We start from the raw sequence: 14612 nt of genomic DNA on the forward strand, positions 1-14612 counted from the left end.
GTCTCTAATATTTTGCTGTCATAAAGGTTCAACGAATATTCTTGTATATAAATTTTTGACTAGATCTTTGCTTATTGCCTTAGGATAAATTCCTAGGCAGATTACTAAATCAGTAAAATTTGAACCTTTTAAAGGCTCTTCCTACAGTTGTAAAATTTCTCTCCAAAGGTGGCTGACTTCCTTTTGAATCTCTAATGGATTTTGACTATAAAGCATTGACATAGAACTTTCATAAAAAGGAATGTCAGACATGAAAACACTTTTAAAAAATAATGAATATGGTGACTGTTATGAGAGTCACCATACTACATGCCTGACACACACATGTACTTTAGAGACAATATCACACTTAATCCTCACAGTGACACTTTCCATTGGTCCTTTCAATCTCCTCAATAAAAGGAGGAAAATGACCAAATATCTAGCTTAACGTCACATAACTCATAAAATATGGTCCTAGGAATCAAGCACTGGTTTTCCTGATTCCAAAGTCCATTTTCTTTTCTATTACTGCAACTCAGTTTAAGTACACTGTACTTTTTGAGTTCTGAAATGAATACTTGAGAGAAAAGAAGTATGGGTGAGACGGAAGTAGTAACGAGAAAGCAGCAGTTAAAAAGCCTATTGTCTTAGTTAAATGAATTTAGAAATTGACAAAGCACAGTGTTAGAAGGGTATTTTAACCAATGGGTATTTATTAAAAGCCAGGGTGCACCAGGCACAATTCTTGTCCAGTAGGCTAACAGATACAAATGATGTAACCAATTCACTTATTAGCTTATCTGATTAAATAAAATACATTTCATAGAAATGATTATAAAATGCATTGCAGATAGAAACAGAGTATCTTTTATATTACAGATCTTATGGTACCTAAATAATTATTAATAAAAACCAGGCAACCCATATGGTAAATAGAAGTTAGCAAACCACCAGTTATTTATTTTAGTCAGTAAAAGATAAAAAGCATGCTATCCTCATGCTGACGTGGGCTTCAGCATTCAATACAGACATCCTTTTTCAAAAGTAACATAGTCCACTTATCATCTTAAAAATACGGTGTTTTTCATCCTGTGTCAAATCACATTATACCTTTTTGGTTTAAAGATTAGTTTTGGTTTCAAAGTAAGTTTACTTAGTACTTCAGTCCCATGTCTCACAGATTCTTGATCTGGGGTGGGTGAGAATCAGTACAATTAAGTATTAGTTAGAAGAGCAAAACAAAACACAAATGGGATGCTTTATCTGCTTTACCCAATATTCTTGCCAATATTCAACTGAGAAGTTAAGATACACACATGATTTAAACTAGGACAGAAGAGTGGAAGGGGGAAAATGCTGGTGTTATTTCTTTGAAGCAAGTCTGTCCATGAGAGCTCTTTATTGCCTTTGGAGAGTTACGGCTAATTCTTCAAAGGACCACATCAGGTCTGTTGGCACATGATATATCCCTTAGTTTGAAGGCTGGGGTGTAAGGGAGAGCGGGAAGGACTGAAAAGGCATGTTGTGGAGTGTGTTTGCTGACACAGTCACCACGGCCACTGACCCACAGTCATCCAAGAGAGTGTCCGCCAGGTCCTTTCTGAGACCTCCCGAGATGGGTGTTTTCTTCAGGCAGCAGCACTGAAAACTTCGTCAGAGTCAAGGTCAACTTTATTGCACAGGAACCAAAATTATCCCCCCCCCCCTTCCTGAGCTGGAGACCTCCAAGTGCAAACATGGCTGGGGATGCCGCGCTACTTGCTCCTCTGGCCAGCAGGGAGCGTCCACCAGGACACCTGCGGGAGCACCTTCTTCAAAGGGAAGCGCGAGGTATCGTGTTGGCCCAAGCAATCTGGTCCATCAGTCGCCATTCTCAAGCAACTTCTGCAAGTTGTTCTGTATCTTGAAATAATAACAGAGAAGCCTTCATTATTAAACAGAATGGAATATATTAAGGCCATATTTACTATGGTCTATATAAAGCTTGAGATTATTCAAAAAAGCAACACGGATTAAATCTGGATCAGGCAAACAAATGCTTTTTAATGGAAGAGAACTCTGCTGGACAATCCACTTTAAAATAAAAAAAAAAGAGAGGGCTGGAAAAGAAAGAGTGGCACAAAGGTGAAAATGTCAGTGCAGACCAAGAGAAATCAGATGGAAGAAAAAGAACAGCCACGCTGGAGACACCAGGTGTGACCCAAAAGCATTCGGACACAATGGGGAGCTGGTCTTCACACAGCCTATTAGAGAGCGGGAATCAGACAAACACCACCTAACAGTGTTTAACACTCCTATTACATAGCATACATTTCCCAGAAGACTGTGAATTTCTCAGGGGCAGGGACTGTGCCATATCTTTGGATCTCAAGACTAGAGTACGTTAGAAATGTGCTTACTAAGTGTTTGTTGAGTAAATGAACTTGAAAGATTTCAGAGCAAGGAATTCTCAACAAGCAGCACTGCGATGGGAGTAAGAAGCCCTGAGGAGCAAAAGGAAGAGAACACACTCCTTTGGAAGTCTGTGGGGCCCTGCAGGCACACCCGGGTACGTGAAGGGAGGGGACCTACTGTGTCCATGCCCGGGACTCCATGCCCGTTCGCCGTAACCACGCACCGCCGCTACCACACAGAGGCAGGGGCTACACGTGAAAATGGGGGCCAGAGGGTTCTGGAACAAGACCAGTTACACAGACAGCGAATGGCAGAGTAGGGATAAGAACAGAGGTCTGACTCCAGAATTTATGCTCTTCTGTCCTGCTCCACCATAAATGCCATTTCCAGCTCTAAGAAAATAAGTATTTACTGTATTTTGCCACGTATCCTGTGCACCCATGTTTTTGTGCCCATTATATACCTATAGTATGTAATTGTTATACCCATGTATAATGCACATCCTTATTTTTCCCTCAAAAATTTGGGCAAAAAAGTGCTTATTATACACAGCAAAATGAGGTACTTCTGTACCCAAAAAGGCATTGCCTTCATCCTCCACGTTTCTATTTCATGTCTCTCCTACTGACCCCACAGGACCAAACACAAAAGCAGGACTGGGGAGGTAGAAAAAGAAATGAAACCAAGAACTGATATCCAAAATATATAAAACATACCTATAGAGACTAAAAACCCAAAAATAAAACAAAGGAAATAAACGGGCAGTTTACAGAATAAAATCTACACGGCCAATGAATATACAAAAAGATGTTCACAAGCAGTAGAAATGGGGAAGAGGCAAATAAAAACCATAATGAGATCCATTCTCCCACTGTTAGACTGGCAGCTGGGAGCCAGAGTGGACTAAGGTGGTGTCACTGAGAAGCGAGTTTGAGGAGACATTTGAAGACAGATCACATAGGACTTCTCAACTGATCAGTCAATCAGCGGCAAGTGAAACAAAGGAGGGAGTTAAAAACTATTCTTAGGTTTCCCTGAAAGGGCCGTGATGCCATGAACAGAAATCCCGAAGTTACAACAGTGCAGATCAGGAGGCTTGGATGTGAGGCGTCGCTGAAGGAGAGTAGAAGGAACGGCTGGTACTGGGTACAATGAGCTGAGACAGGGCTCCCATGTCCTCATGGCACGTAGCTGGTTTCACCACCAGGCTGTGCTGCCTCTTAGCCAGACTGCCTCTGGCTGGAGGGGCAGACCAATCAAGAGGAACGTGGGTATGGTCTGGTAACTTTCTCTGCTTTGACTCCTTTGAGCCACATGTGCAATTTATAACTTTGCAGACCGTCACCATATGCATTTTGACCCTAAGTCCACTTTTGATGCTTCTGCTCTGGGACAAAGGTTTCTATTGGTATACAGGCCTCTTAGCTGAGTAGCTGGGCTCTGTCCGAGCTCCTGTTTTTCTCTCCCTTGTTACAGAATGTGGTGTCCTGGCCAGGCCGGGCAGGAGGATGGGAAGAAATGCAGGAAAGGGCAGCAGGATTCTGTGCTTCCGGTCCAAAGAAGCCCGTGTAAGCCAGAGGGAGCAAAATGGAAAATTAAAATCACTCCATTCATTTGGTCAGCACGAAAGCCACACACTGGTAAACATTTCATCACACACACAAAAAGGGAATTCTCTTCAATTCCCAGCAACGAATATTTTAGAAAGAAAAACAATTCTGGCTGCTATCCCATACGTTCTCTAGGTTGATTTTGGATTGAAAAGAGAAAAAGTTTTCAAGTCACCCCACAGATATAATGATTCAATAGGAATTATCTGGTATGCCATGGTTTAAGAACAGAAGTTTGGAAACACCTTTGCTCTCAACACATCAGTGGTTAAATGCTAGATAACATTTAGTGTAGCAAAATAAACAGTTTGACTCACTTGTATTTCATGTTTCCCCCCAGGTAAGCATAACTGCGCTGTTATGGAAAGCTACTGGGCATTTGTGGGTTTGAACTGAACACTTAACTCTAGCTCTTTCCTTAAGCACTTAACTCTAGCTCTTTCCTTAAGGATCAGGGTAAAAACAGTTTTAGACAGGAGGAGATAAACGTGTTGAAAGGAGTAAGAGATGTGAATCGGGGTTAACTCTTGGGTATTTTGGGCATGCCTACCTCTTTCTCTTGTTCACTCTCCTATTGAGATCTCAGACTGCCACAAGCATAAGGACAGCCTGCCCTGGAGTCGCCCTATAGGATGATGCCTTTAGCTGTAAAGGTACGTCAGTAGCCTTATCAGCAAGGACTATGGCTGGATTCCGAGGGTCTGTAGAGCAGGAGGTTTCCGAGCACAAATCTGAAGTCACACACACCTGCTTCAAGTTTCAGGCCTGCCAACTTTCTAGATGTGGCTCCTTGAGCAAGTTAATAGAAACTTGGATTCTTCCTCTGTCAGAGAGGAACAATAGCACCCATCTCCCAGGTTATAATAGGGAATGAAGGCAACATTCTATGTAGGGCAACAAGTGGCCTGGGTGGAGGCAGGCTGGCCCTCTCTGGTGGGGACACTCCCTACTGTGTCCCCCTCGAGCCCTGTGTCAGGGGTCACTTGCCACTGGGCCCTATGGCACAGAGAAATATGTCTAACCAAGGAGGAAAAGCAGAAGATAGACCAACAAGGAAAATGAAATTGAAATCTATTTCTTTGTGGAAATAACAAACAGTCTTTCATATTTACCACATAACCCCTGGCTGGGTTTGGTCCTCTAGGCTGCATGCTGCACCTGAAACGTTTTAACGCGTGACCACTGATCCATGGCAAGTGACAGGCACGACCGCCCCCGACTGCCCCCGACATAGGCGAGAATCAGTCACCTTTTCTAATTTCAGTATGTTGGCTGTAAGCTCTCGGCAGAGGACCTCCACGTTTAATTGTACCTGTGACCCCAGGCTGGAAGGTGCTGCCTGCCTGGAAGAATAAAGAGGAAAAGGGCTGTGGGCAGGAATGGCAAAGAAAGAAGTTGAATAAACACACGTAAAATGCACTTGAACAGAAAACTAGGTTATAAGAGAGAAGCGTGAGCATTTAGCTTGTTAACATCAGAAAGGCCCTGCAGGAATCCACAACGCCAGACTAGAGGTCGCCATACTGTTTCTTAACAGCTCAGCTGGAAACAAACCCCTGAAGCTATTTTTGTTTAAGTGGCTATGTTGTGCCTCGGCTTCCACACAAAAATCATACAATTACTCTCAAGTGTGTGGTTTCTTAAACCCTTTTTATTAGCTTCCAATGTCTTCTCTATCCCCACTACAGTGTAAGTTTGCAAAAATTATTGCTCTTTATATATATATTTTTTCTTTTTTCTTTTTTTTGTGGGAGCAGGAAGCCTTTACATGAGAAGTTTCACAACATTTAGAAATGTCTTTCATCGAATTTCTGTTGAAGTGTGAGACTGTTGTAGTTCTTTGAGACTTGCCATACAAATGTAATTTGCTCTTGTCTTACAACCTATCAGATGTGTTCACTATTTACCATTAGACTACTTATGGCATGGGCTCTTTCTTACTCTGGAGTCCACTGGGGTCCTATAACAGCTAAAACTGTAGGAAATTTAGAGTTTTTAATATATTTTTTTTCCTGGAGATATGGTCTAAAGCTGTTTATCAGATGTTCTTGTTAGGGTTAAGAACTATGGTCTATAGCTTCTATTTCTTGGTTGTAATTTATCTGTAGCCATTAAATTTTTAGATGATGATGCCTCGTCTAACATATTTTACATATGACCCATATGAAGAAAACAATCAGGTGTTTTTTTATTTTCTAGTTCTAAAACAGCTTTCTATCATTGATCCATACTGTCAAAATCTTAGATCCCATCAATGAAACGGAATCTAAATCTTTCAGTTTCTAGGTGAGGGACCCGAGACCCAGAGTACAGCTTTGTATCAGAAAGATTTTATCACCACAAAATTCTGACAATCTATAGGCTGTACCTGTAGTAACAAAGCTGGTACAAAATACGGATTCATATGGGATTAGGCATGTGGATCTAGCAACCTGGGCCTTGTGGCTGGGTTGATTACCCTGGACAGAGGAAGATACGAGGGGGCTCGGGTTCTGTAAAAGTATTTCATTAACAGAACTTTCTGCCATAGGTGGTTCCCTGATCTCATGTCATGTGTGATCTTTGTGATTTGTCCTTTAAGTATTTATTTTTTAGACTGTACTTCTTGGGCTGATTAATTAAATAGTAGAATAAATATTTTACCTGCCTTTGTTAGTGGAATTTCCCATTCATCATCACCAAGTTACCTGAATGGTAATAGCACATGGTGCACATTTTCCTAAAATAAACCCTTATATGCTAGTGAACAAGAACAGTCTGCAGTAATCTAGAATCAGTGCTAATTCTAAGTGTATTAACATTTTGAACAAGACAGGAGAAGAGTATGGGCAGGGTATGAATCTATTCCAAATCATTCTTTAGGCTTCTGTATTACTGGTTCAAATGTGTATTTATGGTTCAAAAGTAACCTGTATGCCAGAATACTATTAACGCACAGAATGAGACTTTTGGGTAATGGTTAGAGCACAAAGAAAGGCCCTAGAGTGATAGAGCGTCATCGTTCTCCAAGCGTAGACCTCAGGCTGGCACCAGCAGCATCACTGGGCACTTGAGAGAAATGCAAATTCTCAGGCCCAAACTCAGATCCACTGCATCAGAAACTTTGAGGATGGGCCCTGTGATTTGTTTTAACAAGCCCCCTGAATGCTTCTGAAGCTCACTGACAACAGCCTGAACCAGCTCTAGGTTGTTTCTCACAGCCAAGCAGCTACAGGGAGACTGGAAAGCCTATGGTCTTTGTAGTGCTACAGACCTACATTTGAATCCTGAGTCTATTTCAGACTTTAGGGCATTAAGCTAATTCTTTCAGTCTCAGTTACCTCATTTGTAACACGGGAATCATAGCCACCTTATAGGGTACAGTGAGTGACAGAGTGAGAAGAACTTGCATTTGTGCATGTATGGATCCGTTCTACTAAAATTGCTAGCACATGGTGTGCACCCTGTAAAGGAGTACCACTACTTTTAAAACTTGTGCTAAGTATGCTTTCTAACATGGAATAGCTTATTTTACTTTTTAGGCAGTGTGTCAAAATCCTCATGGAAATGGGTTTGAATAAAAAGGCTCTATGTCTGAATAGGTTTCATAAGTTCAGGCATGTGAAAAATACTGTGATGGAAAATGTTCACAGCTGGAGTTTTGTAAACAAATGGGCTACTATGAAGAGTGATAGGGGATGAAATGTACTGAGTTACTTGAATTACTTCTTTCCTATGAATGTCTTGACTCCTTGCCTTTTTACTAAGATAAACTTTTATATTTCAGTAAATGGGCCAAGGTCACAACTGAGTCTTAGGGAAATGGAACAAGATAATGTAAAGTTAGGCTTGTTTCTCGCCTTATCACTGGCAACACTAGAGCAACTCAAGAACACGTGCAATCAGGTCATTTACGCCTAGGACCTTCCTACCTCTTCCCACATATGCACGTAAAATGTCTCATACAAAATGCATCCTTAGTTAATACTTGCTACAAAGGTTGCCAAGCTCAGGTCAAACACCATACTAATCTGAACAGCAAGCAGATGACAGCCTGGGAGGGAAATGTCTTACTCGGTATGATGGCCGTCCACAGTGGAGGTTAGTGAGCCCAGCCGCTCCTCCAGAGTATTAATTCTGTATCTCATGTAGAAGGTCGAGATGATTAGTGCACAGACCCTGGAAGGGGATAAAAGAGAAATCTCAGTGGTTAATGGCCAGGCCCAGATGTTCATAAAATAATAAACTCAGAGCCAACATACAGTTGAGGCAAGGTATTTTCTAAAACAACTTGGCCAAAGAGACTTTAAAAGATCTTTGTTCAACAGGCTGATGCTTGTCAAAAAACTTTAGAGCTAGAAGCTGTAGTTAAAGCTTCTCAATTTACAAGAAACTCCAATGGGATCTCTCTAGGCCGCACCCAAGGAGGATTAGCAAGCCAGTGCGCTTCCTTGCACTCGGCGCCACGTCCCTCAGCAGAAGGGCCCAGACAGTGAGCACCCAGTCTTGTTCTCTGGTGACTCACCAATTCCTCTCTTTATCTGGAAATCACACTAGGCACGTCCTCCTTGGTTGTAAGGAACGGCCTAGAACTGGGTCAGGCTATTTTCAGAACAACAACTGATTACAGACTAGAAGCCGAGGCGGAAGTTAAAAAAGTCAATGCCGAAGATTTCAATAAAGGGGATGACATTTTAAAGTTGTTCTGGCCTCTATCCAGAGAACATGGGTTGGATGGAAAATAAACAATAAGCACAAAGATGCTTCATTATAATTTCCCAACTAATTGTAGCCACTCAAAACTTAGTCGTCTGCTGGATTCGGCACAATCATTTTGCTTTTCCTTGCTTCCTTCTCACTATTTAAATGAGAAGGGGATGAGTGTGAAAATGTCACCTCAGCATAAGGAAAAAAATGTTGAAGTAAAAAAGAAAAATGGTTGCAAATAGATTTGGGTCACATTAGACACAACTGAGATTTACAATGGCTCTTGGCAACATGAAAAAATTATTCCTTTTAAAGAACTGAATCCTTTTCTTAAGTCACTTTTAGTAAATTAATTTACTTACACGATTGCATAGAATATAAGAATATGGCGGAGAGTTGGATATTTCTGAGACTTGACTTCGTGTAATATTCCAATGGTTTCTGACTGACCTGTTGGGTGGAAAATGGAAAGTGACGGTTTTAAAACACCTTCATCCAGCCATATTGCTGTGGGGAAGAGGTCCTGGAAAGAGATAATCAGACCCTGGCCAGGTAGCTCGGCTGGTTAGAGCATCATCCCTTTACACCAAGGTCATGGGTTTGATCTCCTGGTCAGGGCACGTACAAGAATCAACCAATGCGTGCATAAATAAGTAGAACAACAAATCACTGTTTCTCTCTGTTTCTTTTTCTCCCCCTCCTTCCATCTCTCTTCCCCCGCCCCCCAAAATCAAGAAATAAAATTAAAAAAATGCCTTAAAGAAGAGATAGTTATTCCCAAGTAATAGAAATCACAGAAAATACTAACTGAAGCCTTCCAGCTGTCATTTTAACCAGTAGTTACAATTCCTTCCAAACGCTTCATTCAGCCCTGCTTACTGAGAGCTTTCTCTGTGTTGAGCACTGTGTTGGAGTGAATGGTGAACCATGTAGATATCATCCTTATTCTTATACTAGTACAACTGGTAACCAATTATTAGAATAATTAGTAAATGAGAAATAATTCAACACGTAATTTTAACAGCATTTTTTGAGACACAGTCTCAAAGTGTTCATTATAATGGAGGAACCTCCATGAAGGCTATTCACGTTTGTTTCCCCCATAGTAAAGCAGGGGACTTGGTAATGTTTGTTGATTTAAAATGCAAAGATCGACAACAGGGAGGGAAGGGAGGGAATATGAAAGGCAGTCATAAAATGAAATCCCTTTAAAAGTTACAAACCAAAAGAGAAAAAAATGGAGAAAGAAAAAAAAGTTACAAGCAGATGCCCCTCTACCCGCATCCCCACCCCAATCTGTTCTTTACCACGTGCAGGGAGACTCTTGACTTTTCCTTCAGGTACTCTGTTCACATGGGCATCTGCCCTCGTTGGTTTTGCTTCTCCCTTGGAGACATTCAGAACTGTCTGGGATTCTGTCACATGGAAATCTATCAGGCCAAAATGGGGCTGGGTAAGTTTTCTTCTCAAAACATTCAAATTGTAGTGTCAGCCACAAAAGCAAATCAAGCTCTTAACATGCCTAAGAGCCAAGTATATAAATGGATCTTCTCATAAGCTGGTTGAGTGATTGGGGATTGAAATCCAATCATCAAGCAAATAAGTAATAGAATGATATAAGGACAATGTGTCCTTATCCCACTGACTCTTGGAAACAATTCAGCTATAACAATTAATATTATTAAAAATGGGAAGGACACATTATATGTTTCTCTCTTTCAATCAACCTAGTATTATGCCAATTTAAGGGACATTTGTTAAATATGCATAAACGGAAATGGATTTTTACCACATAGGCAATTTTGTTTTCTGGAACTTTCAAACTACCCTTTCCTTAGATTCTCTTTCCAATTGTTAAGTAGGAAGGCAAGGGTTTCTTGCTGTTGGTTTTGTTTTTTGGTTTTTAAGGGGTAGGATGAAGATGTTTGCGGAGAATTAAATTTTACCCAAGGTACAAAAATTTCCCTCACCTCTAGAGTTCTCGGATTCAGGAGTCTGAGAACCAGAACTGCTGTATCCTTCCATGTCTTGCCTTCTTTGTTGAACCACTCCATCCAGATCTGAGAATTCATCGTTGAAATCCTGAAGGGAAATAATGAAATGAAGAGAGGCCAGTTCCACCCCTCCACCAATCCTTTAAAAAAAAAAAGATTTTATTTATTTACTTTTTAGAGAATGGGGTTAGGGAGGGAGACAGAGAGGGAGAGAAACATCAGTTGGTTGCCTCTCACATGCCCTCAAATGGGGACCTGGCCCGCAACCCAGGCATGTGCCCTGGCTGGGAATCAAACTGGAGATCTTTTGGTTCATAGGATGGTGCCCAGTTCTCTGAGCCACAGCAGCCAGGGCCAATTTCCCCTCATTAAAAAGGCAGACCTTTGTCACTTCCAGTCTTTTTACTTAGGCCTGACCTATAAAATATGGAAAAGGAAGGATTACCCCATACTACTGGATCTTCCCCACAGATCACTGAGTATCTGGTTATTGAAACAGATTCTTCTGGGCAGTTAGAATTCTGTCAGCAGTGGGCAACTTGTTTGATATAATAAATGTCTAGGAAAAATAAACTGAAATGCTGATGATGGAAAAGCTTCCAGGATAAAGTTGCAGAAGCCTCAATGAGCATTATGTAATGAGAAATAGTGACTGAAATAGACGTATATAAAAGAAAAAAGTAGGCAGAGAGATCTAAATGTGTGTTTGAATAGGTACACGCAGAGAAAGGTATTCTTCGATTACAGTTTTAAAAAGGTACTGGAAACAGATGAGGGAAAATGGCTTTAACAAATTAGACCCTGAAAGGAAAATTTCAGCTTTTTTTTTCTTCCCTTAACTAAGTCAAAACAGCATCAGTGATATTACATTTAAATTACAGAAGGATGGTAGAGAAGTGGGGAGTAGGGAAAGAGGCAGGAATGTTTTCCTTTGTATCCCACTCATTTCCCCGAAGTGCTTAAGAACTGATGAGACAAGAACTGTCATGAAAACATCTGGGTGAAGGTGCAGTTAGGCTGAGCTCTCCACAATTTACTTAGCTGTCAAATGAAAGAGACTCATCTTGCAAGCAAATTACCAACCTTTCACCTTCAACTACCTGTCCTTTGGTCATTTCAATTTCATGCAAGATTTTTATAGGGTAAGAAAATGGACAAAATTCAAGTCTCTTCAATTTAATATTTATTTATTGCATGCCTATCATGTACCAGGCAGTATGCAAAGCTTCTTACATGACTGCACTTAACCTTTATGCCACATCGTGAAGAAGCTGAGTAAGGGCAGTTAAAGAGCTTGTGCGATGGTGTAGCTCAGCTGGGGGGAACCCAGGTTTGAAACCAGGCTTGTTGGGTTCCAGTTGTATGTGTTTCATTCCATTTTGCACTGCTTTCCACTAGTTTTAAAAGGTTTTAAAAAAGGTTTTTAAAAAGTTTTTTTTAAAATCATTGAGATAAAATCCACCACTTTAAATGTATGATTCAGTTGTTTTTAGACTATTCACAGTGCTGTGCAACCGCCACCATTATCCTATTTCAGAACATTGCTATTACCCCCCAAAAGAAAACCTTTACCCATTAGCAGTCACTTTCAATGTTTCCCTCTCTCACATGCCTTGGCAACACTCATCTGCTTTCCATCCGTAGGGATTTGCCTCTTTGGAATACTTTTGTATAAAGAGAATCATACAATATTGTGGCCTTTTTTGTGCCTGGCTTTTTTAACTTAGCATACTGTTTTCAAAGCTCATCAATATTGTAGTGTGTAATAGCAGTTTTTCATTCCTCTCTAGGAAAATAATATTCCATTATTGTACGGATAGATTAAATTTTGTATTTTCATTCATCAGTTGGTGGACATTAGGGTTGTTTCCACTTTTTGGCTATTATGAATTGAAGTTTTTATAGGAATGTATTTTCAATCCCACTATTTTTTAACACCTCTCAATAAAAAGATTTGTAATCCTAGATGCTGTGGCTCAGTGGACTGAGCACAGGCTTGCAAAATGAATGGTCTCTGGTTTTACTTCCTGTTAGGGCACATGCCTGGGTTGTGGGCCAGGCCCCCAGTTGGGGGCATGCAATGTTTCTCTCCCTCTCTTTCTCCCTCCCTTCCTCCTCTGAAAATAAATAAATAAAATCTTAAAATAACCCCAAGATTTGTAGATGTTGAAACCATGGGCTCATACCACTTCATGAAAGGCATGTCAACATTCCACAATAATCAACTTGGGAACAGTCACTTGAATCATATGGCTAGGACTCTTTGGGCCAACTTATACCATCTAGGCATACATCTTGTACAGAGACATGGGGGGAGTTACACCCCACTCGAGATTAACTCTACAGTCAACAAAGTCTAAAGGAATCAAAGAATCTCTGCCTTCCACTAGGGCATTAGAGCTTTCTTTCTGTCTTTCCTTCTTTTTTTCACAGTTATTTCTGGGTGTTCCTCATCTTCTCCATTAAGCTGTCAAGTCTTTGAAGGCAAGAACTAGCCTAGATTTTCCCGGGTGTCCTTACAGCATAATCTAGCACAGTGTCTTGAACACAGGGGACACTGAACTATTTGTGGGATGAATCATGCTCTACCCCAAACAGACCGGTGAATCCCTCCAAAACGACACTGACAAAGCAAACACAGCAAAACTTCAGGAATACCTCCAGTGTCCTGTAATCCCCAAGACAGCCCACTATGGGGTGTCTCTTCCTTTGCAGGACAACCCTTCAATTAGTTACTTAAAAAAAAATTTATGACCTGCTATGGCTCCTCCTCTTCTTCAGGATAGAAATGCCTGTTTCTTCAATTTGCCTCAAATACTGTGGCCCTAAGTACCTCCTGCACCCTGGTCATAGTGCAAGAAGAGTCATTGAGGGATATATTCTCTCTCTCTCTCCCTCTCTTTTTTTGTATTTAGGTAGTTATATAGGGAACTCACCAGAGGCAGAGACGTAGGGTGTTCTGCCCGGAAACTGTTTTCAAGAGAAGATGGACTGGGACTGTTTCCAACACTTGTACTCTGAAATTATTGAAACAAAATGAAACATTAGATTAACTATGAAACTGGCAGAAACACAAAAGACAGACAGCAACTTAGGCTTGGCAATGTTGTACTCACATCCAAGTGTCCACACACAGATTTTAGCAGTTTATAAGTTGAATCTCTGGAGAGTAAGGAGACAAATATGTACTGAAAAACAAACAAAGTAATTAATAATAGATACTGCCTGACGAGAAGTGAGTATTCAGAGTTCAAAAATTTGTATTTTTTCATTTTAAACGATATAGACCATTCTCTGGTCTATATTCTCATTCTGTTCACCCACACATTTGGTTTTTATTCCATTCCTGGAATAAAAGAAATATATTTCCCAGCAATAGCACCATACCCTCAAAACCAATTTAAGTAATAAACAAATGTAGAGAAAAATGAAGGCTCTAACTTCTTGATGAAGGTGCCCCAAATAAGCACAAGTAAGAAATGAACTGGACATTAAAAAAAGGCTAGTGATATTTACTAGATCCTCTGTAAAGTCTCTCTACTTTCTTTTTAAAAAAGGTATTTAGCAATTCCTGAGGGTTTGCTTTCTCTGCCCTGACCTAGATTTCCATTGAAAATTTCCCAGGAGCTCTAACAGGCTCGTTCTTTTTAAAGCCACTTCCAGATCCTTCCTTGTACAAATATAGAGAGTTTTGTAGTGGATGCTCACAAGTAAGTTATGGGAAAGAAGTAAAATCAGAACTAGACAAGTAATTTGGAGACCAATGACAGTAGGAAAAATGATTTTACCATAAACAGTACATTGAGAAAATATTAAAACTCATTCTTTCTCCATCTATTTGAGCCACAGAATCTTCCCAGACTCACTTTCCAAAGTTTGCGATTACCCCTCTCATCACCCATGGAAATACAATACAATACAACACAAGCATTGTGTTCCAAAGTAG

General features: G+C 40.5%; 1 protein-coding gene across 2 annotated transcripts in view; it reads right to left on the reverse strand.

Annotated features, from left to right (window-relative positions):
- Positions 1–693: 693 nt before the first annotated feature.
- GRAMD2B (GRAM domain containing 2B) overlaps positions 694–14612 on the reverse strand; it is a 101293-nt gene continuing 87374 nt past the window's right edge. For both annotated transcript variants that reach the window (XM_054589885.1, XM_054589886.1), the window contains exons 7-14: positions 13783–13854; positions 13603–13683; positions 10643–10754; positions 9980–10102; positions 9035–9122; positions 8040–8144; positions 5236–5329; positions 694–1884 (exon numbers count right to left, since the gene is read on the reverse strand). In XM_054589885.1, coding sequence (XP_054445860.1) covers positions 1843–1884; positions 5236–5329; positions 8040–8144; positions 9035–9122; positions 9980–10102; positions 10643–10754; positions 13603–13683; positions 13783–13854 — 717 coding nt within the window. In that variant the 3' untranslated portion in view covers positions 694–1842. The remainder of the gene's footprint in view (positions 1885–5235; positions 5330–8039; positions 8145–9034; positions 9123–9979; positions 10103–10642; positions 10755–13602; positions 13684–13782; positions 13855–14612) is intronic.

The sequence above is a fragment of the Pteronotus mesoamericanus genome, unplaced genomic scaffold (assembly GCF_021234165.1).
Source record: "Pteronotus mesoamericanus isolate MK-2021 breed Mesoamerican mustached bat unplaced genomic scaffold, CSHL_Meso_final scaffold_167, whole genome shotgun sequence".
NCBI classification, from domain to species: Eukaryota; Metazoa; Chordata; class Mammalia; order Chiroptera; family Mormoopidae; genus Pteronotus; species Pteronotus mesoamericanus.